Below are 21,263 nucleotides of genomic sequence, written 5' to 3' on the forward strand. Positions count from 1 at the left end.
TTGGATTCAGTGGAAAGCTGGGCCGGAGCAGGTGCTGGGGGGACTTCATCATGCCAAGATACTTTGTCTTTATGCTGCAGCACTGGGCAGATCTCATATTTCTCTTTGAAAACTCCGATCCATTCTTAAGAAATATTTACCTGCTGGCAGTTTAGAGAGTAGGTTGGGACGAATGGAGCTAGAGAGATGTAAACTTGTAAGCCGGAGATGATGACAAGTGACAGCAGTAGGGATGGTGAAAAGGGATATGGGATGCCGTGAGAGTGACAGGGAGGGGTGACAGATTGGCAGGGGAGTCTGAAGTGACTTCCTGTGGCTATTCCTCACAGCCGCCTCCATTTTCTCTGGGACTGTGACCTTGATCCGTCTAAGTATCATGGGTTTACAATTGCAGTTAGCTATTATTGGTGAATGTCCACTTGGAAAGATGAGAAGCATAATCAGATCAAGCACACACACACACACACACCACAACATATACACATCAACACAATACACAACAGAGAGGGTGGAGGATACACACACCCTACACACGAAAAGAAAAGTTTGGGATTTTTTTTAACTTCAATAAGAATGATTAGGAATGGTTCAGAGTTTCGCTGTGCCCTTGGACAGTTTGTTAAGCTCTAGCGACCTCCCTGTTGATCTCCTAGGCTCCCCTTATGAGGTTAACACTGCCAGGAAGAATGGGAATGGCTCCTCACAGAGCATGATCGGGAAGGTTCCTGTGGGCCTTCCTTTGCTGCTGCTTTCCTTTGTCAGCTAGTTTTCTTAAGAGTGACTTCCCTGCTGGACAGTGGTGGCGCAAGCCTTTCATCCCAGCACTTGGGAGACAGAGGCAGGCGGATATCTGTGAGTTTGAGGCCAGCCTGGTCTGCAAGAGCTAGTTCCAGGACAGCTAGGGCTGTGACACAGAGAAAACCTGTCTTGAAAAGCAAAAACAAAACCAAACCAAAACAAACAAACAAACAAACAAACAAACAAAAAAAGGAGTGACTTTCCTAACCTGCCGTGGCGGCACACACCTTTAATCCGTGAGTTCAAGGCTAGCCTGGTTTATAGAGTGAGAGCCTGGACAGCCACACAGAGAAAATGAATAAATAAATATTTTTTAAAGTGCCTTTCCTTACCCCCCCCCCCATCTTCAGAGTAAAATGCTGAAACAATACTTTTGGTTAATTAAAAGGTTTGGTTTGGTTGGATTGTAGCCATATACAGTCAAATTCTTCAACATGGAGAATTAAAATATGGAAGGAATAAAACAGTTCTTTCTCCTGATGTATTGGAGTCATTTGTATTATAACCAAAGAACTCTTAACAGTTAGAAATAGCAACATTTTACCCAAAGGTTTTTGTTTGTGTAACCATTTTCTGGTATGTTTGGGGGTTTCATGATGGCATGCCCAGAGCCTCCTGTTCATCCTCTGATCTCCACACGGTGTCTGATCATTGTTTTCTGCATGGTATCAGTAACTGACTACAAGCTAGGTTAGTCCTGGCTAAGATACAGCCGTGCAGGCTTGTGGTTGTCCGCCACCTGGTCCTTACGGCCATGGAGCCGAATAGTTCATTGGGTTCTGCTGGGACTCCTCATAAGCCCGTGAGGTCATCTGGGAAGTGGAGGCTCATCATTTTAGGAAGAGCTTTGACAGTTTTCTGCAGCAGTGCAGACCTCTGCTGTATTTGCCTTCTGCTTAGATAAAAGCCCCATAAAATCTGCTTAGTGCATACTGGCACCAGTGTTCCATTTGCTCAGAATGCGAGCAATGCTGGGAACAGGGTATATGCCTTTCACTGGTCATTAGCAGGAGATTTGGGTAGCCTCCATCATGAGCCCCTCAAGTTAGTTCGATGAGAACAGTGGTGATAACGGGAGCTGTCAGTCATTGCTCTCAGCGTTTGCTCATTGGCAGGTTCTGACAGACAGTCTTTCTGTTTACTCCGGTTAAGATGACAGTGAGCTGCATGCTCATCTGGCAGCCATGTCCATCATGGTATTTATTATATAGTTTCCTGTGCTTTTCCATCTTTTCTCTCTGTGGGATGGATGTGCATTGACAGGGGTTTTCTTGGCTTATGGTCTTCATAATGTTTCTGCTTTCCACTCATGTGCTCCCTTGATCCTCCTCTTTCCATGCCCATTCCGCTTTCATTCTTTGCTCATGTCCCTAGTGGTCCTCACATTTCCCGTTTTAAGACTTGCCTTTTATTGTATTTCCCTTCAGATGGCTTTCCAGTGATACCCCCCATCCTATGGAAATTAATGTTACACAAATGTGATTTTTTACTTATTTCTATTTTGTTTTTTGTGAACCAACGTTTCTTATCATCCTAAAGATGCTGGCACCTTTTCTCAGAAGCAGTAGTGATTCTCATTTGGACCTTTGCACCCCTCGTTGCCTTTGACGGCAAAGTTAGAAGCCTCGGATCTGTAAATTCGCGTCTGTTTGTGATAATTACTAGCCCTAATTATTCTGAGTATGCTCTGTTTTGGCTAGATGTGGGAGGAAAATTAGGAGAGGGCGCGAGGAAAATAAAGCTGCAGGGAAAGAGAGGCTGGTTCACAATGTTCCGGTTAAAAATAACTAAGTGAATTTAGCTCCAGACAAGGGAAACTTAGCTCTTTTCTCTGTGACACTGAACAGTTGCTGGCTGGTTTATGTAGGGCGCTCAGACTTCTCAGTGGAGGCTACACAGAGAGTGATTAAATAGGAGAGAACAAAGGGAAAGGGAGGAGCCAGAATAGCCAGGCCACGGGCAGCACATTCGGGCTTAGTGGCTGGGAATTGTAAATACTTGTAAGGTAATTTTAAAATGCCTATGTTAGGGGAAAGTGAGCATTGGCTGGATAATCCACTCAGGGTTTTGTACAACCAACAATGTAGCAGGCCCCTGGCCACCAAGGGGTGGCTGATGTTTTAATTACCCCCAGATCCCTAGAACGAAGTAGATACAATGTGACTCTATTTACTACAGTGTGCCTCTATTTCTGTAAAGTTTTGCATAAGTATCTTTTATCGTTGTTGCTCTTTTGAAAGACTAGGGCCTCACACATGCTAGGCAAGCCTGGGGAGGGGGCAATGAGCACCATCCAGGTTCCAGTAAATGTTGTGATATGTCCTTCTTCAGTTCTCTTGTATGACCCTAATGGCCAGCACTATCTGTAACAAATAGCCACCTAATTCCAGAAAGTTCTTTACCTAGTGCTTCCATTTGTCAGGCTAATGATGAACGAGCCTGAACTCCATCCTCAGCGTCTCTGCCCCCTCCCCCCTCCAGAATGCCTTCACTTGATTATCTGGAGATAGCTGTGTGATGGGCAGAAAAGCAATGTGAACTTGAGTTTCCAAATAACTTCATTAAATTTAGTTCCAAGGGACGTGGGCACCACTTACCTCAATATGGAAGGAGGTTGCTGGGAGCTCACGTTTATTAAGTTACCCCAGAGTGTAGCTGCATTTGGCAAGTCCCACTGCCTTGGCACAAGCCCTGTAACTTGATACCAGGGACATAGTTTGGGTCTTGAGTGACTTATGTTAGTCTGTTCCATGACGACTGACCAGGCACTAGTTTTGGGGGGTTTTTATTTTATTTTTTTAAAAAGGCCCCCCAAACCCAAGACCCTGTCCAGGGTTAGGACCAGAACTGCCAAACCTTTTAGTGGGTGAGATTCCAGGAGACAGATGGTTAGAAACCCAACCTCAAGTGGCTGTACTGACAGACATGCCTGTGTAGATTTCAGCTTGCTCTCTCCCGGAAGCCTCGAGGTCTCTATAGCAATACTGTGTTTCAGTAACACAAGTTTTGGGGCATTGGGATTGGTTTTCCAACTGGTGGCCTGACGGAGTTCTGTTGTTAACGATCTTTCTTAGTGTACGGCGCCTTCCTAGCTAATTGATGGACTATTGTACGAGTCGCTGCCGATTACTGTGTTTCCAATGTGTCAGGACTCATTCCAAGGCCTCCTTTTATCTTCTCAATTCATGCTCACAACACCTCTGGTTTGTAGCTCTCTGCTCCACTCTGGCCTTTTATTTCTGGGCCTTTCCTGTTCAGAATGAATCGGCCAGTGGTGTATAATGCAGGCACATGAGCAATTTAGCCCACTTCTCCCCACATAAAAAGCCGTGTTCCCCCATGATTTTAAATGTGATACGGCAGAAGGCATTAGTGGAGCAAGGGAAAGCCGTAGGGGTTGTTGGAGGGGAGCTGGGAGGAGGGTGGGCTGGGAGGAAGGGTCTTTTTTTTCTGTCTCTGTCTCTGATGGATCTACGTGTGAATGGCCACAGACACAGAGACACTCACAAATCAAAGTGCCAGGCTTCATTTTCTCCTTCTTCCTTAGTCGCTTGTTCTTTTTGCAGCTGATTAATCTTCCCTGCCCTCTCCAGGAGAGAATATCCTTCTCTTTGTAGCACTAATTTAGGGATGGTGGCCACTCAGGCTGCAAGAGAGTGGAGCGTTCAAAAGCTGCCCATTTCACCCCATGCCTCCCAGCTGGCACTCCTAATCCCCAGCAATCCTGCACATGGGCAATCAGAGCGAGTGGAGACTGCGTGCCTCCCAGGGTCACTGGCGAGCAGTGAACTCTTGTGTCTCTAAATTGATCTGACAGATTAGAATGTCATCCTCATTACTGCCATTTGTATTATGACAGAGTCGCTCACAAAAGAAATATGACTGATAGTAGGAAACTCATCTTTGGCCATGGAAGACTAAAATTTGTCAAAATTGGAGAGACATGCAACATGTGTTTCAATCTTTCTAGGCCTACTTAGAGGATGAAATAAAGCAAAATGGTGAAAGGGGTCATTTTCTCTCCTTCCTAGTGCCTGTTTCTGCTCTGGGCACATCAGAGCCCCTTCATAACCAAATACGCAGGTCTCCGTTGCAGATGTTCCCAGGCCCCAGACCTTACTTTGCCCGGTCCTCTCCCTAGGAGCTCTGCAGAAATGAATTTTCTCAACTGGTGCATGGCTGCGCACGAGCAGCGCCGTAGGAAAGTGCTGAGGTCATCGCCTTCTGTTTGTGGAGATCCTGGCTGGCACCTCCTTGTGATCAGGAGAAATCTGAAGTGACATGTGTCACAGTGTTAGCAACAGAGAAATGGCAGGTCTTCCTTTCTTGAACAGCGTGGCTCAGTTTTAAGGGACCCTTATGCCCCAGGGAACAGTGGGTCAATGGCATGGATTTCAGGTCAGCAAGTCACAGAGGAGCACACTGAAGACCAGTAGGTACCTGGTGTCCCCAAGGCTGTCCCCGCTCTCCTCTTCAGATCACTGGTTCCTGTGCTCAGCCTGCCTGGTAAAACCAGTTAGGATGACCATACTATCTATCCCTTGCCACTTTCAGTGACATGGGGACAGGACACAGTGCTGAGACTTAGGTGTCTTTTTTAGCCAAGGGGAAGTATGGTTCGTCTGACTTACTTGCTGTGGCAGAACCTTGCGTCCCTGTTCCTTCTATTTTTTTTTTTTTATTGTCATTTCTGGTGTTTTCCGGATGTCATGACCTTCAAGATTGGGTATTGCATTTATGGTGATACTCATTGTACCTATGAGGAATAAGGGGTCTCCATTGTGCTTACGACGACTCTAGCTTCTGGGCCTCTCCCTTGGTGTCCCTCCTCTAGTGAGCTTTCTCTAACCTGCTCCAATCACCCCCAATGACCTGGAGCTAGTCTGCTGGGTACAAGAGCATTTGGCATGGGAATTTTTTCTTATACCTTTGGGCAGCTCAGAATCTTGCCTTTGTAGGTTGCTGATCAAGTGTTTGTTATTGTAGGAAGAAAGAGAGGATAAGATACAATGGAGGAAGAAGGGAGCAGTATGAACATGTTTGTGCCTGAGGCTTGAACCCAGGGACTTGTGCATTCTAAGCAAGTGCTCTACCACTGAGCGACACCACAATTCTTTTCTGTTATTTTTAATTTTTGTCCAGGGTCTTGCTGATCACCAAGATGGGCCTCAGACTTTTTTGTAGCCTAAACTGCCTTCACAATCACTATCTTCCTGTTTCAGTTCCCCAAACTTAGGCAATCTGTGTAAAGCTCTTGGAGACAACAGTCACTGAGATTAAATTGCGCAACATTCACTCACAGAGCATTTTTTGAGCTCCCCGTGTAGGGTGTAAAATGCTGGGGTAGATGTGTGATCAAGTGTTGTGCTTCCTACGCCAAGAGACTGCCCCCTTTCACTGGGCAGAGCTGAGGCCCTCTCCCAAGAAGGAACTTGGTCAGCACCCGAAAGATCAGTGGTAGTTCAGGGATGAAGAAGGGAGAGGGCTGCCTTATTTAAAAGAACCTTCTAGCTCTGCAGGGACCAGAAGACATGAAGTAGAAAATCCAGGGACAGCTTGAGGAAGCAGTCTGCTTGAGCAGAGACTGGAAGGATGGGTGGGGACCACTTGCATCCCCAGCAACCATGGCCGAGTGTGTTGTCTTCCATTGGCCCCCTGGGTTTGTATGCCTTTTAAATCCTTGCTTTGGCGATTCTTTCTCACTCTCCCTGGCCAAAAGTGTTGACCTTCTGTGAGCACGGGCTGGCGGGAGAAGGGAAGGGCAGCTATAAGCAACTTCTAGAGGAAGAGGTATGGAGGGGGAGAGGATACAGCTGTGATTTGTCTTTCTCTTATTTTCTTCTGACAATACTGGGATATACTTTGAGAGACCATAAGGTCAGCTGGCCTCATTTTTTGCAGCCTCTGCACCGTACAGTTGAGGGACCCTCTGTGGCCTTTCCTCACTGGCTCTTGCAAATGCAGTATTAGGGTAGCATCCAGCCACAGGACAGACTCACTGAGATGTCTGCCATTTGCCACCTGTGTTAGTTGTAATTGGCCCCCACAAGCTCATAGACAGTGGCACTATTAGGAGGTATGGCTTTGTTGGAGTGGGCATGGCCTTGTGGGAGGAAGTGTGTCATTGTGGAGGTGGGACTTTGAGTTCTCATATATGTTCAAGCCATGCCAAGTACAGACCACTTCCTGTTGCCTGCAGGATTAAGGTGTAGCTCCTTCTCCACTCTTCACTCCTTCTCCAGCCCCATGTCTGCTTGCATCGCCACCATGTCCTACCCTAATGATAATGGACTAAACCTCTGAAACTGTAAACCAGTCCCAATTAAATGTTTTCCTTTATAAGAGTTGCTGAGGTCATGGTGTCTCATCACAGCAATAGAAACCCTAACTAAGACATTGCCACAGCATGAGACATTCTTGAATACAATTTCACAGAACTCTTTCCTGCAGAAGCACACTTGGACCAGAGTCAGGCCCACTTCGTGTGCTGTGATATGAACTGTATGTTTCTGGGTGTCACACCCTAATGTGACAGACCTGACCAGTATGAGAAACCCTTGCTGTCAGAAATTCTCTGGGGAGTTTGCACCTTCCTCCCGGCATTCTGACAGTGACCTCAGCATGCACCAGGATTTAGCCTGTGTTTGGGGAATTGCATTAAGCAGCTAGTTAGCGTTCAGTCTTAACTTTCTCACGGAACATTTTTCTGTAGCTTTCTCCATTAGCTTGATGGAAAAACACAGATGTTTGAGCCACACTCTGCTATATTCAATCCAGCCTAATTTGGGTGATGTAAACCACCCAGCACACAGTACATGTCATCTAGTAACTCAAAACTAGAACTGAGACAGATTACAGTGAAAAACACAGGCTCTGCCTGGGGTGGATGTCTATGCTTGTTATATGAAAAGAAAATATGAAAATAGAATTTCAAGGAAAGGAACTTTTTTTAAAAAATTGAAGCTAAACAAAGGAATTTTGAAGTAGGTCCTAGGGGTGGAAGTTGAGTTTATTGTGATTGGCTTTTGGATAGGGGTGCGTCTCAATGAAACTGGTAACACAAGCTCCACCGCAGAGCTACAGAAGCCCGTGACAATATCTTGCAATAAGTTATTTAAGAGTATGATAGCAGCTGTGAGCCTGGGGGTGTGGAAGGGAGATTACATGATGGAAATGGCATCGCAGAGCTACTGGCTTTTACACGTTTGATGGACGTCTCTAGCAAATGCTTTCCCATCAGCTGGCTTTAATGAGGTGAGATGCTGGGTAATAGCGTCCAAGAAAGAATCATGCAGGGGCTCGAGGGTATTGCTCCTGTTTTGCCTTCTCTCATCAATGATGGGCGTTTGATGTGGTGAGGAATGCCCTTCGGAAATGAGAGTGTGGCCAGCTCTCACAAAGCCAGTGTGGCGTCCAAAGAGCCTTCATGTGCTTACAATCGACCCTGTGGCCTTGGAGGGATGGAAAGTTCAAAGCCATCGTGTGGCTGCTGCCTCCTCATTCAGGACGTTGGCTTTGATGTTGATTTTCGCCTTGGCCTTGTTGCCTGTGCCCCCTTCGTGCGTTGCATGCTCAGCTCTAGTGAGACCTTGAAGTGTGGCAGACACGTTGCAGTTGGCCAGTCAGCAGAGTATACCTGCTCAACTTTATTGCTATGTGGATGAGATAACAAAATCATCTTAAGATTATTTTATTTTATACTCTACTTGGCTTGCGTTATAAAGGCAATCTCAAAGATATTTCATAAAATTCATAACATGTAAGAATGTTCTATTTGATAAGTGATACACGAATAGTTTGAATTGCTTTAAATTAATTTTATGTTAAAAAATCCCACATGACTAACATAAATTTTTGTTGCATTAGGTCTTAGGTAGCATCTTGCACTCAGGAATTTGATGCTCAACACTCTTACAATTTTTTTTTCCCTAAGAAACTAGCTAGAATAGGGCATGGAGCAGATACCCATAACCCCACAACTTAGGAGGCTGAGGCAGGAGAATCACAAGTTTGAGGCCAGCCTGGGCTATATATTGAGAACTTGACTTAAAAAAAATAAAAGAAAAAGGAAGCCAGCAAGGTTATATTTTGTGACTTTCATGTTCTTTTTATAAATCATGAAGTAAAAGAGGGGTTTAATGGCTAAATATAAGCACATTCCCATGAACATTCTATATGCTTTGATATCTTCTTTCCATTGGTTAATAGTAGAATTATGTGTGCCAGCGATATAACTCAGTGGTTAAAGGTGATTGCAGCCAAACATGGCCACCTAAGTTCAATCCCTGAGACCCACGTGGTGGAAGGAGAGAACCAACTCCTGACAACAGACACAGTGTACCATGGAACACTTGTGTATGCACACATACGAGTATACATACAATATATACATATATATATGCGTGTGTGTATATATGTATATATACGTGTGTGTGTGTGTCCTTTAAAATAGAACTAGTGTTCTCTTTCTCACATGTTTAATGCCTTCAGATGCCGTGGAAGAATTTCAGCCAGATTAAGGATGTCATTAAAAAAAAAAACCTTGAGACAAATTTATAAAATTGTCATTTTTCACGTCATTTGTCTCCCAGCATCCTTGCTTTCTGTGTTGAAACCGTTAAATGTTTAATTGGCAAATAATAATTGCATGTGTTTGTGGAGTAATAATTGCATGTGTTTATGGAGTACAATGTGATTCTTTTTGATACAAATATTCATTGTAGAATGATTAAATAATGCTAATTAGACGTGCCCAATGACGCTCCAAGTAAGCTGTCCTGTACCTTCCTAATGAAGGGGCAATCGCTGTTTTAGTTAGTACTTTTTCCACATCGGTACTGGGAAGGTTGCTGTAAATATCCTTCTCGTGGAAACATTCTAGAAACAGGTTAACCTTTGGTTTTGTGAGCCCTCATTTAAGAAATGTTGCCCAGCCTGGTCTACAGAGCGAGTTCCAGGACAGCCAAGGCTGTTATGCAGAGAAACCCTGTCTCGAAAAACCAAAAACAAGAAAAAAAGAAACGTTGCCTATTCCCCCTGTAGCAGACCTTTCCAGGCAGCCCAGTTAAACACCATTGCCGTTCCCACTGGAGACTGGAACCCTTGGGGCTAACAGAAGATGATTTCCTAAAGGCTTGATCTGTATTTAATAAAATGTCACACACACACACACACAGCTGAGAGAGAAAACTGTGCCCCAACTAACATACTCACTGTGCTTTCAACGTTAGAGAAACGCTAGTTGTAGGAGTGTGTGTGTGTGTGTGGGGGGGGGGGGGGGACAGGACAGTTATTTTGAATAAAAACTTCAGTCTTTTGCTTTTATAATCTGCCAGTTCTTCCTAGCTGCTTTTTTTCACTCCGAAACCTTAATAAAATTAACTGTGGCAAGCTCTCTTGAAAGCTCACCTTTGGTGCCGATAACTAGCAGTCCCGTGAGCCAGCCCTCTACTCAGCGTTAAATGGAGATACTGGAAAGCAGTGCAGATCGTCTTTGAGGAGCCACTCTGTGTTTATGTTGAGAAACCGGGTTTCCGCCTATTAAGTGTTTTAAATTTCATTATGTTATTTGAAGAGTGGAACTGTTGTTGCTTGAAGTAGGCTGCGTAGCCCTTAGTAATTCGGGGATGTGTGCAGGAAAGTGACCGGTCCTTGGTCCAGTGCAGAATTGCTCTGCTCCAGTCAACTGGACGCTGTCTTCCATATGCTCAGCTCCGCTGTTCCAAGGGATGGATGGCACAGCGATGATTCTGCCTCCTGTCACAAATGCTACATGCCACTTACTGTCACAGTAGAAAACATCTAAGTTCTGAAAATGTGAGGACTGATGTGGAATTTGAACACCTAATATCTAAAATAAGTAAATGCCTCTGTTATCCAGGTCATGTTCTGGCGGTTGATGTCTGTGTCTAACCTACGGGAAAATGTTCCACCTCAAAACATGAACGTGAGCTTATAAACCTAGAACTCACACCAGATGACACAAAAATTTAGTTTTAGTATATTTTCAAATTTAACTTTGATGGTTTTTTAATAAAATATTGTTTTTTAATAAAATATAGTCCAGTGATCAATTTATGCCTGCTCACTAGATTTTTGGCATCTAACAAAGGGTGCCATAATACAGACTTTTGGTTATTTTAAAGGAAAAAACATAAAATTCAAGCATAACTTCATATTCAATAATAATAAATTTTCTAGCTTCATTCCATAGAAAATATTTTTCAAGCAACACTCACACTTTGCTTTTAAAAGGAACTTTTTAGCTCAGTGTCCTTTGTTTTCATTGAAACAGTCCTATTGATACGCATTTCTAAATGTGCCTCTTGCCTGAAATAGTCATCATTAATATTTTACCATGTAAGATTTGTAAAGAAAACTGTGTATGCATAGCTAATGTTTTTAAAATGTGTAAAATTTATTCTTGGACATGATTTTTATTCTCCCTTTCCTTAAGAAAGAGCAGTTACTTTCGGTTTATAGACTGAGCAAATGTGGGCATATATATTATTTGTCTGTTCATTCAACAGAAAGTAGAGCCTGAGAGCCATGGTGGCTATTGTGACCTGTGCAACAACAACAACAACAAAATCTCTGGTTATGTTCTTAATCAACGTGCCATTAAATGGACTCAACATTCTGTCATCATCATCACCCTCATTATCACCATCACTTTGTGTGCTTGTGTATGATGTATGTAGGTTTGTGTTGGCCCTCATCATCATCATCACTTTGTGTACGTGTATGATGTATGTAGGTAGGTATTGGCCTTCCTCATCATCATCATCACTTTGTGTGTATGTGTATGATGTATGTATGTAGGTATTGAACTTCCTCCCCATCATCATCACTTTGTGTGCTTGTGTATGATGTATGTGACATAGTGCATTCTGTGTTGCATCTAGAGGATCAGAGGAACACCTTTTGGGCGTTGGTTCTCTCTTTCCATTCCATGTAGCTTTCAGGAATTGCTACCATGGGTTTGGGGATCAAACTCAGATTGTCAGGCTGTAGCACAGCACTTTAATATCTGAACTGTCTCGCTGGCCCAGGACCTATCATTTTTAATAAAAGTAGGAGTTGACAAATAAGCACATTTTTTATTTATAAGAAGACATTTTCCCTGACCCTGTTCTAGATAGTGACCCCCTGGGAATGCTGAGGACCACATCTACGAAACAGTTCATCTATCTAAATATGTCTAGTAGTGGCTTCTATGTAGCAGACATTGTGCTAGGCGTGAGAATAAATGAATCACTATCCTCCCCCCTCGTCCTGGTTCTACATACCACCAAGTAAATGCGTGCATGAGCTCCGTGCATTGGAAACATAGACAACATGGCTGTGTTTCTCCAAAATGTCAGAATTTATTAGATAACAGTAAATTCACAAGTCATAGCGGTATCATTGACTCAACTTGTTAAATAGTATTACTTTCCTTGGTGACCTCAATTATTAATATTAACCTTCAGATCACACATTACACGTCACATTGTAAAAGCCTACTTAGTACCTGTGGATATCAATAACTATGTATGTAGGTTATAGAAAGAGACCTGAAAGGGCACAGCTGGAATCCGATAGAAACGTAAAGTGGACTCAGTTGAGGGGAGGTAATGCTCAAAGCCCAGGTCCAGAAGAATCTGAAGATGCTGGCTGCTGGCTGGAGAGCCAAGTTGCAAGGTCAGAATTGAACTTCAGGGACCAGGTGAAGGGAAAGGCTCGTCTGGGTCCAAGTAGATGGATGAGCAGTAGTTCCAGGCAGTGCACAGGTGGACGGGGGGATGGCAATTTGAGCAGTGCCTTGTCAACAGTAGGAACTAGAACTAAACCTAAAGCTCCTGGGACAGCCAGGAGTTCTCCGCCTGTCCATCCCTTGAAGCATGCACTAGATAGCCAGGTTATAGACTGTTGGGGCTATCACCATCTCAGGGCTAGATGCCCAACTCTCTGTGTGACCCAAGAGAGGGAGTTGTACCCTTTCCATGTCTGATGCGGTCTGATAAGTTCTTGAGCATGGTTTCTGTGGTATGATTTTAATATCCCCATGTGCTCCTGTACTCCCAAGTCACTTCAATAAATTAATAGGGTCATGCCGTTTGTACTCTCTGGAATAAATCATGGGTACGTGTCATATGTCCACCCAGGTACAGAGTCATTCTCTGTCCTCAAGATGGACTCAAAAGCTGTTTGTAAAATGGAGTCTCTCAGGGCAGGGCACCATCTGAAAAACCCACTGTTTTGAGCAATCTTAGCAACTTAGAGCAGGGTACCAATGGGCAATGTAAAACAGGGGGCCAGTTGGCAGTGTAGGGCAGGGTACCAGTGGGCAATGGTCCAGTGTGGTAAATGCTGCTAAAGGCATGAAGACCATCACCCGAGTCCAGGGCTGAGAAAACACGTCCCTGAGAAAAAAAGCAAGCTAGTATTTTGTTTTGTTTGTGACTTTCATCCTTAGAAAGTCCATCAGAGTGAAAATACTTTGGAAGAACCTTTAATTTGCTTCAAAATTCAGGAAAATTGCATTCTAATGTTAGCAAATTTTATTTGCTTGGTCTGACTTTTTGTTGGTAGATTGCTTTCCCTGCTGTTCTGAATATACTATAAGATACGTTTTAAAATTTAAAATCTGTAATCACATCGCTCCAATTTAAGAATATTTAAAATTTCAAGAAATATCCCCAGAATCTTTAGCCTTGTCGGTTTATTATGCACTGTGTATATTGGCAGCAGACCCTTGCAGTACACCCATGCAGCCTAATACAAAGCAGATGCCCAGAAAGCTGCAATTTAACCAGAATTTGTTTAAAATGTGTCTGTGCACCCATTTACTTCCTGATTTGAAGCTGTGGTTTTATCAGACTTTCACGGGGGAGCCAGATAGCGATGCATTGCTTAGCTTCCATCTAAGAGCCCTTTGCAGCAAAGGCGCCGCGGACTGGGGACCTTTGCATACTCTCGGTGCCTTCCTGTAAGTCTGAGGGAGAAGTTTCTGTCTCTCAGCCCTTCCACACAGAAACGCCAGCAGTCAGCATCCGCTTGTAGTCACGATCTATCTCAACCATGCTCTGTCCCCTTTCTTTCTGATGGCTTTTCTATATTTCATTCCAAATTTATAGCCTTGCCCCTACCTGCCCCCCAAACTCCATTTGTTCTTTCCTAGTCTGGGCTTCGAGATGAACTGGGCCCTTTGAAACTCACCGTAACAAAACAAAGCCCCGCCTCCCACTTCATGCCAGACTTACTCCTTTTGCTTCTTCCTCCTCTAAATAAGTGACAGCCACGATCAGCCACTCATAGGCCAAGCCCCAAGTTTGTCCCGACTCCATTCCCCATCAGCAGTGCTCCAGGGAAGCTGGTGGCCCTGTTGCCAGCTCCTCCCACTTCTGTAGCTGGTGTCCAAGCCGCTGCCTGGGTTATGGCAGGGGCCTCTGATCCATGTGCTACCCACGTGGGCTCACCTTTAAACAGCTCCTTCTGTGTGTAGCTGTCAGAGCGGTCCTTTGTGGACAGAAATCAGACCCATTTACTCCTTTGCTAAAATAGAATTCCCAGCATAACTGTAGAGTCCTGCATGATCTAGCTACCTCTCTGATCTCTCCCATCTTAACCACTTTCATGGGCCCCATCAGCATTCTTGCTGTGTTAGCCCAAACACTCCTACCTCAAAGGCCTCTGCACATTTTGTTTGTTTGTTTGTTTAGTGACATACACCTTTGTGTCTGGAGAATGCAGAGTGGAAAAAGAAAGCTACATCAAGATTAACATAGAAAAGAAGCCCTTCCTCACTTGGACTTCATAGAATGAACAGAGCATGCTCTAGAAAATTCTGCTGTACAGATGGGGGTTCTGTCAATGCACTGTCATTTGCCTCATACCCCATAGCCTTGGGCTTTCTCCTCAGTTCCCTGGCCCACCCCTGTACTCAGGAGTGTGTTTCCTTTCCTCGTCAACTGTCTCTGCTTTTCTTTCTATGCCTGACTCCCTGGAGCAGCCCTTTGCTTCAGAACACCAGAGCCTGGAATCGATGCCCTCTGAACTCAGATGGGCAGCTGCAACACTTTCCTCGCCAGTGAAGCCCGGGGTCATTCCCGTCATCCCTTCTACTCCCTGTTTATATGCCACCTCTTTTTCTCATGTCCTTGTCACAAAAACACGGCTCTCACCTCACAAGGAATATGAACTATTCTATTATGGAGTCAATTTGAGCAGCATGGCATGGAAACACAGACTTAAGTTACCCCAAATTCCTTTTCTCATTGTTGAAGCAGTTTCATGCAGTTTTTATTGTAACAGAACAAAGTAATAAATCAAGAAATTTTCAAAACGCGTTGGTGGAAACACTAGAGAGAAGGTTACTGCCATGGTGGGGAAATCTCCGTTATAGGCCTCGGATGCTATCTGGTAGCATTCTTAGCCCTGTGATTGGTGGAGAATAGGGTTTTGCAAGGTTAATCCACTCTAGAGGTTTTAATCTGTTTACTAGTGAATTAGGTCTGACACCAAGGCAGGCCAGGGACGCCTCTCCAGGAGGCTAGTCGCAGCTGAAGAGGAATTGCAGCTAGCCTCTGGATCTGCAGCATTCCAACTCTCCCTCCCTGGAGTTCTAGGTCGTCAGCCTGTCTGCCCATCTGTATTTGCAGATTCAGCTTCTTTCCAGGAATTCTTCACATTCGTTCACTTCTCTTCCCCACAAGTGATAACTTCTTCATCTTGGGGATTTCTTCCTTTTGTGTAGAGCTTACGTTCTGTGAGAGGGGGCACCTTGGCTTCCCCCTGCTTCTCTTCCTAATGTCTCTGTGGATATCGTTTCGTGCCAGGGTCCAGACTAGTGGCTCAAGCACAGTGCCCCGCGCACATTTCCTTGTGGCCTCGGACACATAGCATTGCCTCCTGCACAAACAAGGTTTTCAAGTTCCCTGTATATCGTGATTGTGTTTTTCTTTCTTTCTTTTCTTATCTTCCCAAAGGGCACAGGTACACGCCACAGGCCCAGCCAGGGGCTCTGTGTGTTCAGTATGTGCTGTGGCCCCATGGAGCAGCTTCCTGTCCTCCTTGTGGTCTGTGGGCAGCTTGGATCACAAACTCCCTCAGGGTGCACTTCACTCTGTAGGAATAAAAACAAACAGACTGCTGTATTCCTTAGATAAAGGGGCCTTTGGACTGGGCAGCAGCCTGAGAAGCGGCAGTACCACAGGAGCTTAGCTTTTCATGAGTAGCTTATTTATATTTGAATTTCGAACATTTCATAGAGTTGTAGATCATGGGTGGGGGAGGTTAGACAACAGTTAATAGTTTCCATGTTCCTTGAAGCTGTGTGTTTCCCCAGGGTTGGGGAGTGTGTATCTGAGAAATTATTTTAAAGTCCATGCTTGGGGAGACCCTCCAAGCAGTCCCCTAAAAGCGCAAGCCTTCACGCCTGTGGGATTTCTCAAGTGGACGTCTAACAAGGGCCCCTCCTGTTTCCACAGGTGATCTGCAACTCGTTCACCATCTGCAATGCAGAGATGCAGGAGGTTGGCGTTGGCCTGTACCCCAGGTATGGCAGACATCCCAAACCCACTCACCCCCATCCCTCATGCCAGCCGTTTGCAGGAGATTAGAAAGACTTTTGTCACCGCCAGCTCAATAGTCAAACTCAAAACTTAGTGTAGCAAATTACAAGAGGCTGTAAAAGTGTTAAGTATTATAACCCATATTTGTAGTGATATTTTGTTTGTGATCTAGCAAATAAAGCCTGCCCGAAGATCAGAGTGCAGAGCTAAGCCTAGTTAGCCATAGAGGCCAGGCAGTGGTAGCATACACCCTTAATCCTAGCACTCAGGAGATTGAGGCAAACGGATCTTTGTGAGTTTAAGGCCACGCTGGGCTGGACAATAATGTTCCAGTCTAAAACAGAAACAGAGCCAAGCAGTGATGGCTCACACCTTTAATCTCCAGTACTCGGGAGTCACATGCCTTTAATGCCAGCACCAGGGAGGTGGAGACGGGAAATGTTATGGCTGGGCACAGAGAGGGATATAAGGCTGGAGGAGACACAAGCTCAGTTGCAGTCTGAGAATGCAGTCAGAGAACACAGTCTGAGAACAGGATCGTTCCTTTGGTCTGAGCATTGGTAGAGATAAAAGGTCTCTCTAGTGGCTGGCTGCTCTGCCTCTCTGATCTCTCAGCTTTCACCCCTAACATTTGACCCCAGGTTTTTACTAAGAACAATTAGAACTCGTGATACACACATTATATGGTATTAAGATGGCATGGGACTAGGAGGCCAAGTTTGACTTGGGCAGTAGTGTGCTTTCCACTCTGCCTGCACGAGTAGCCTGCTGTACTGTTCCTCAGCCATCAGTATGGCTGCCTTTGACCCTGAGCTAGACGGCATGAAGCCCAGCACTAGAACTACCCTGACTTTCATCCTATCTTTATGCTTCTAGGGCTCAAACATAGCGTTTCTTCTAAGCACTTGTGTCTGAGACAGCCTACTCTCTTACACCTCATGTGTCATTGGGTGCAGGTCAGCTCTATTGATAGCACGTGTATCAAAAAGCAGCAGCGCAGAGGACTTCAGAGCATGGGCTCTGAGCTCAGGCCACCTGGTTCCAGTTCAGTCCCCAGTTAAACATTCTGAGGCATTGGTCCCTTCACCTGTGATTAACCCTCACAGTGTCGTTAGGGTGGCTGGAGTTGGTCACTCTGCTCCGGTACTGAGCAAAGTACTTCCTACAGAGTACTTATTTGTCCTAATTGCTGTCAGTTCAGGCTGTGAAGTCCTGGAGTTTCCCACATGAAACCCCCAGGAAAATCGTGATGAGGCTCCATCCCAGAATGTATCTGGACCTACTGAGAGCAGGTCCCCCCCAACCCATTATTCCTCAGTGTGAGCATCTAGCAGAGGCCCCGCCCTCCCCTACCAGAGCTCAGCAGTGAGACCTCTTGTGGGTCAATGGAACCTCGGGTGACTGTTGTGATTGCTGTTAGCTGGGAGATGTTCTCTTTGCAGGCTACTTGTCAGTAGCACCTTCGTTCGGGTCACCTTACTGGACTATTTCTAATGCAATCCATCTCCTCAAAGGACCATCCTCAAAAAAATGATTTTATTATCAAGTTTCCCTAATTAGCCTGTGTTATGAGAAGTACCCGACTTCATATGAAGCAGGGTATGGGCACACCTATGATCATATGAATATGAATGCTTCTGGAGCCCCATCCCCATTTCCTCTCCATCAAACCCATCGTGGACCCTCCCACCTAAAGTGTCTTTGACTATTGTTTCCATTTAATGTAGCTGCTTAACTGTAAGCATTGATGATCCCCCCCCCCCCCTTTTTTTCTTTCCTTTAGTATGTCTCTGCTGAATCACAGCTGTGACCCCAACTGCTCAATTGTGTTCAACGGGCCCCATCTCTTGCTGCGTGCAGTGCGAGAAATCGAGGCTGGAGAGGAGGTAAGGAAATCCATGCCTCCCACTTCCTGTTTCCCTATCCTCCTTCTCCCCCACCGCCACTCTTCAATGCCTTTCTCAGTGTGGCACCCACCTACAACCAGTTACAGCTAGCTCTTTGTTGCCCTGCCACCAAGAAGGCACTTGAAGCAGTCACAAAGCAAGCTGTAGATGAATCTACGCATAGTTTTTGGTCTTGGCCCGTGGGTTTCTGCATGGTAATCCTCTGACATGTATTGGAGAGATTTCTTTTGTGACGGAGCCTGGGTGTTTTATGCACATGCATGCGAGCCATTAAATCTCCTCATTGGCAATGACAGTTCAGCTGCCTGTCGCATCCCAGCGAACAGCCATTCTTCCATGGCTAGAGAGGCAACCCAGCTTGTCAGTAGCATCCCTGGGGCTTGCCCCCAAAGCCTCTAAGCACATTTTGAAGGTATTTTAAATTCTGTATAAAGAAAGTAGACATGGTTTACTCTTTCAGACCTTTGCCATTGGGCTTCTGTAAACCCCTCAGCATTTCTGGGTGATGGTTTCAGCAAAGGTACAGGGTCAAACAGGACTTGCCAGTGTCATTTGTATAGATGGTCAAGCCAGCCTCTTAGGTGAGGGACCTTGCAGAAGCCGGAGTTCCCCAACGCAACTATAGATAGGCTGCGGGACCACACAGAGTCTGCCGAGTTCTTGCGGCTGCTACCCATGCTGAGCTCTGGTTGTAGTTATGTTTTCCAGAACTCCATTTCCTCCTGCCTTCCAATTTACTAAAGTGGATATTTACTGCAAGGAATGGCGGGCCATAAGCTTTTACGGCATTCACGCAGCACTCCCCCAAATAAAGCCCTAACTCAGAGCTACCATATTTTATAGAGACAGGGATTCCTTCCAAACTTATTTGCAGCCAAGGGCACTGCCTCTTACACAGCCCCTTTAGCTGAGTCTCCAGCCTTTAGGACCAGTGTGCACTAGTTATGCTTTGAAGAATTTAGATCTGTTTCTCTGGGGTCATGTGACTTCAAGGCAGGGTAGACAGGGAACCTCTTCTATCTATGTTCAGTACTGTTAGGATGCTTGTCACTTTTGCACTGCTGTGGCTTGACAGAAACAAGTTAGAAAGGGGAATGGTCTATTTAATTCCATATTTTGGAGGGTTCAGTCCGAGGTCAGTTGGCCCCGGGTTTCTGGACTGTAGCGAAACAGTCCCCTGTGACTGCAGGAACATGTAATGGCAGCTGTTCATCTCTTGAACATGAAGATGAGTGAGATAGTTCACATTATAGTAGACAGTGTGGAGCTTCATCCAGGGGACCAGAGCCATGTAGTTCCCGGTGACCCACATCCTCAACCCGGCCCCACCTCCCTCGGGTGTGCCTCTTCCCAAGAGTCTATTTAAGTTTTGAATACATTGATTGATTACACGTGTTTGGGTCCCGATCTGCCTGTCACTGGATACTCCCTCATTGATAGGTAACAGAGGTGTGCATTCATAATTTCCTAGTCATATCTTAATGCAGTCAAGTTGACAATTAAAATGAATCATTGCAAGTCATTTAAAGGCAGAAGTGGCTGTTGATGGTAATGATGTTTTAACCAAAATAGTGTTAGGGTGTCACTCAGTGGTAGAGCACCTAGCGTGTACAGTGTCCCAGGTTCAGTTCCCAGCACTGAGAAAAGCTATGAGATAGGGTTGGGGCTTGCTAAGCTCGGCTACCATTTTTTCCTCCTTGGTTAGTTTTTAGGTAATTAAAAAAAAAGTAAACCCCGTTTTTTGTGTTTGTTTCACTTTTTCATGTCCTCTGTCTCTGGAATGACAAGCAAGTGCTTCTTCTTGTCCAGTAGAAATGGTCCAGCTCAGTGCTGGGCACTGAAGATCAAGTGCCTCCCTCTGGGATGCTTATCAAGGACTCTTCTCAACTCTAAGAGTGTCTTCTGAGGCTCTTGTTGCATCTTCTTGTCTGTGCTCACATTGTGCACCTGTTGGTGAATGGCGTTTCCTGTGCATGGCAGTCCTTCTGTCTGGCACCATTTCTAGTAGTCTCTCATCAATGGAGCTTTTCTGATTTCCCAGGTTGAGGGGAGGACCTTCCCCCTGAACTCAACCTCTGTGGTTACTAATATGCATTTGGTACTTATCCTGGCTCCGGGTGACTTCCTATGCCACTATGATTTCACAGGGGCAGCAATTGAATTGAGTCCCACCTCTTCCCCATCTCCCAGTGCTAGCTTCACACCTGGGAAGTATCTGGCACTCTTGAATTGATTCTATTGGTTGTGTTGACTGAGATCAGCAGCATTTCTCTCCAGGGCATTGCGTGGACTAGCTCATCCATAGGATTGCGGAGCATCAAGATGAGAGTCTCTAGGCCCTGCCCACTTAATGCTGTATGGCTATGACCAATCAAAATTCGTCCTGAACCTTTAACACTGACCCCATGGACCAGAGGCATGCAGGGGTGGTGGGTACAGGAAACATTTGGAGGCCGTGGCTAAGAGGGCTAATTCCTGCATATCCTTAGATGTGAGCTTTAGTTAAGTTGATGACAAGTAAATTTAAAGTTTGGTGATTCTGTGGCATCAAGTTTGCATTTCGGCTGTGTTGCTCAGTAGGCTCCTTAGTTTTGATGTGGACCAGGTGGGCTGTGAGGATCAGGAGGTAAGTCCAAGGAGGAGAGACTAGAAAATGCCTGAAACAGAAGACTCTTGTTTTGAGGGGGACTGAAGAATTCATTGCAACCAGGCATGGAGAATATATAGGGACTGGACCAGTGTCTGAGGCTTTTTTACAGAATGCCATTCACCTGAGGATTTCCCAACAGTGTCAGCTCTGTGGCAGAGGGCCAGGCAGTGGGCACCCTTGACATCGAGGAGGAGGCATGGCAAGACTTTATGTGTAGACAAGAGTAAGAGGATGAGGGTCAAGCCATCCTTCAAGCAAGAGCTGACAGTGACAGTCTGAACTCAGGAGGAGACCGGGTGGGACTCAGAACAGAGGAGGTGAAGAATATTTAATTTAGAATCCAAAGTTAACAGA

The 21,263-nt window shown here is 45.3% G+C and overlaps 1 protein-coding gene across 1 annotated transcript in view; it reads left to right on the forward strand.

Moving 5' to 3' along the window:
• Smyd3 (SET and MYND domain containing 3) overlaps nt 1-21,263 on the forward strand; it is a 553,720-nt gene that overhangs the window by 399,907 nt on the left and 132,550 nt on the right. Inside the window, exons 6-7 of the mRNA XM_057770627.1 lie at nt 16,269-16,336; nt 18,136-18,238. Coding sequence (XP_057626610.1) covers nt 16,269-16,336; nt 18,136-18,238 — 171 coding nt within the window. The remainder of the gene's footprint in view (nt 1-16,268; nt 16,337-18,135; nt 18,239-21,263) is intronic.

The sequence above is a fragment of the Chionomys nivalis genome, chromosome 5, assembly GCF_950005125.1.
Source record: "Chionomys nivalis chromosome 5, mChiNiv1.1, whole genome shotgun sequence".
Lineage (NCBI taxonomy): Eukaryota > Metazoa > Chordata > Mammalia > Rodentia > Cricetidae > Chionomys > Chionomys nivalis.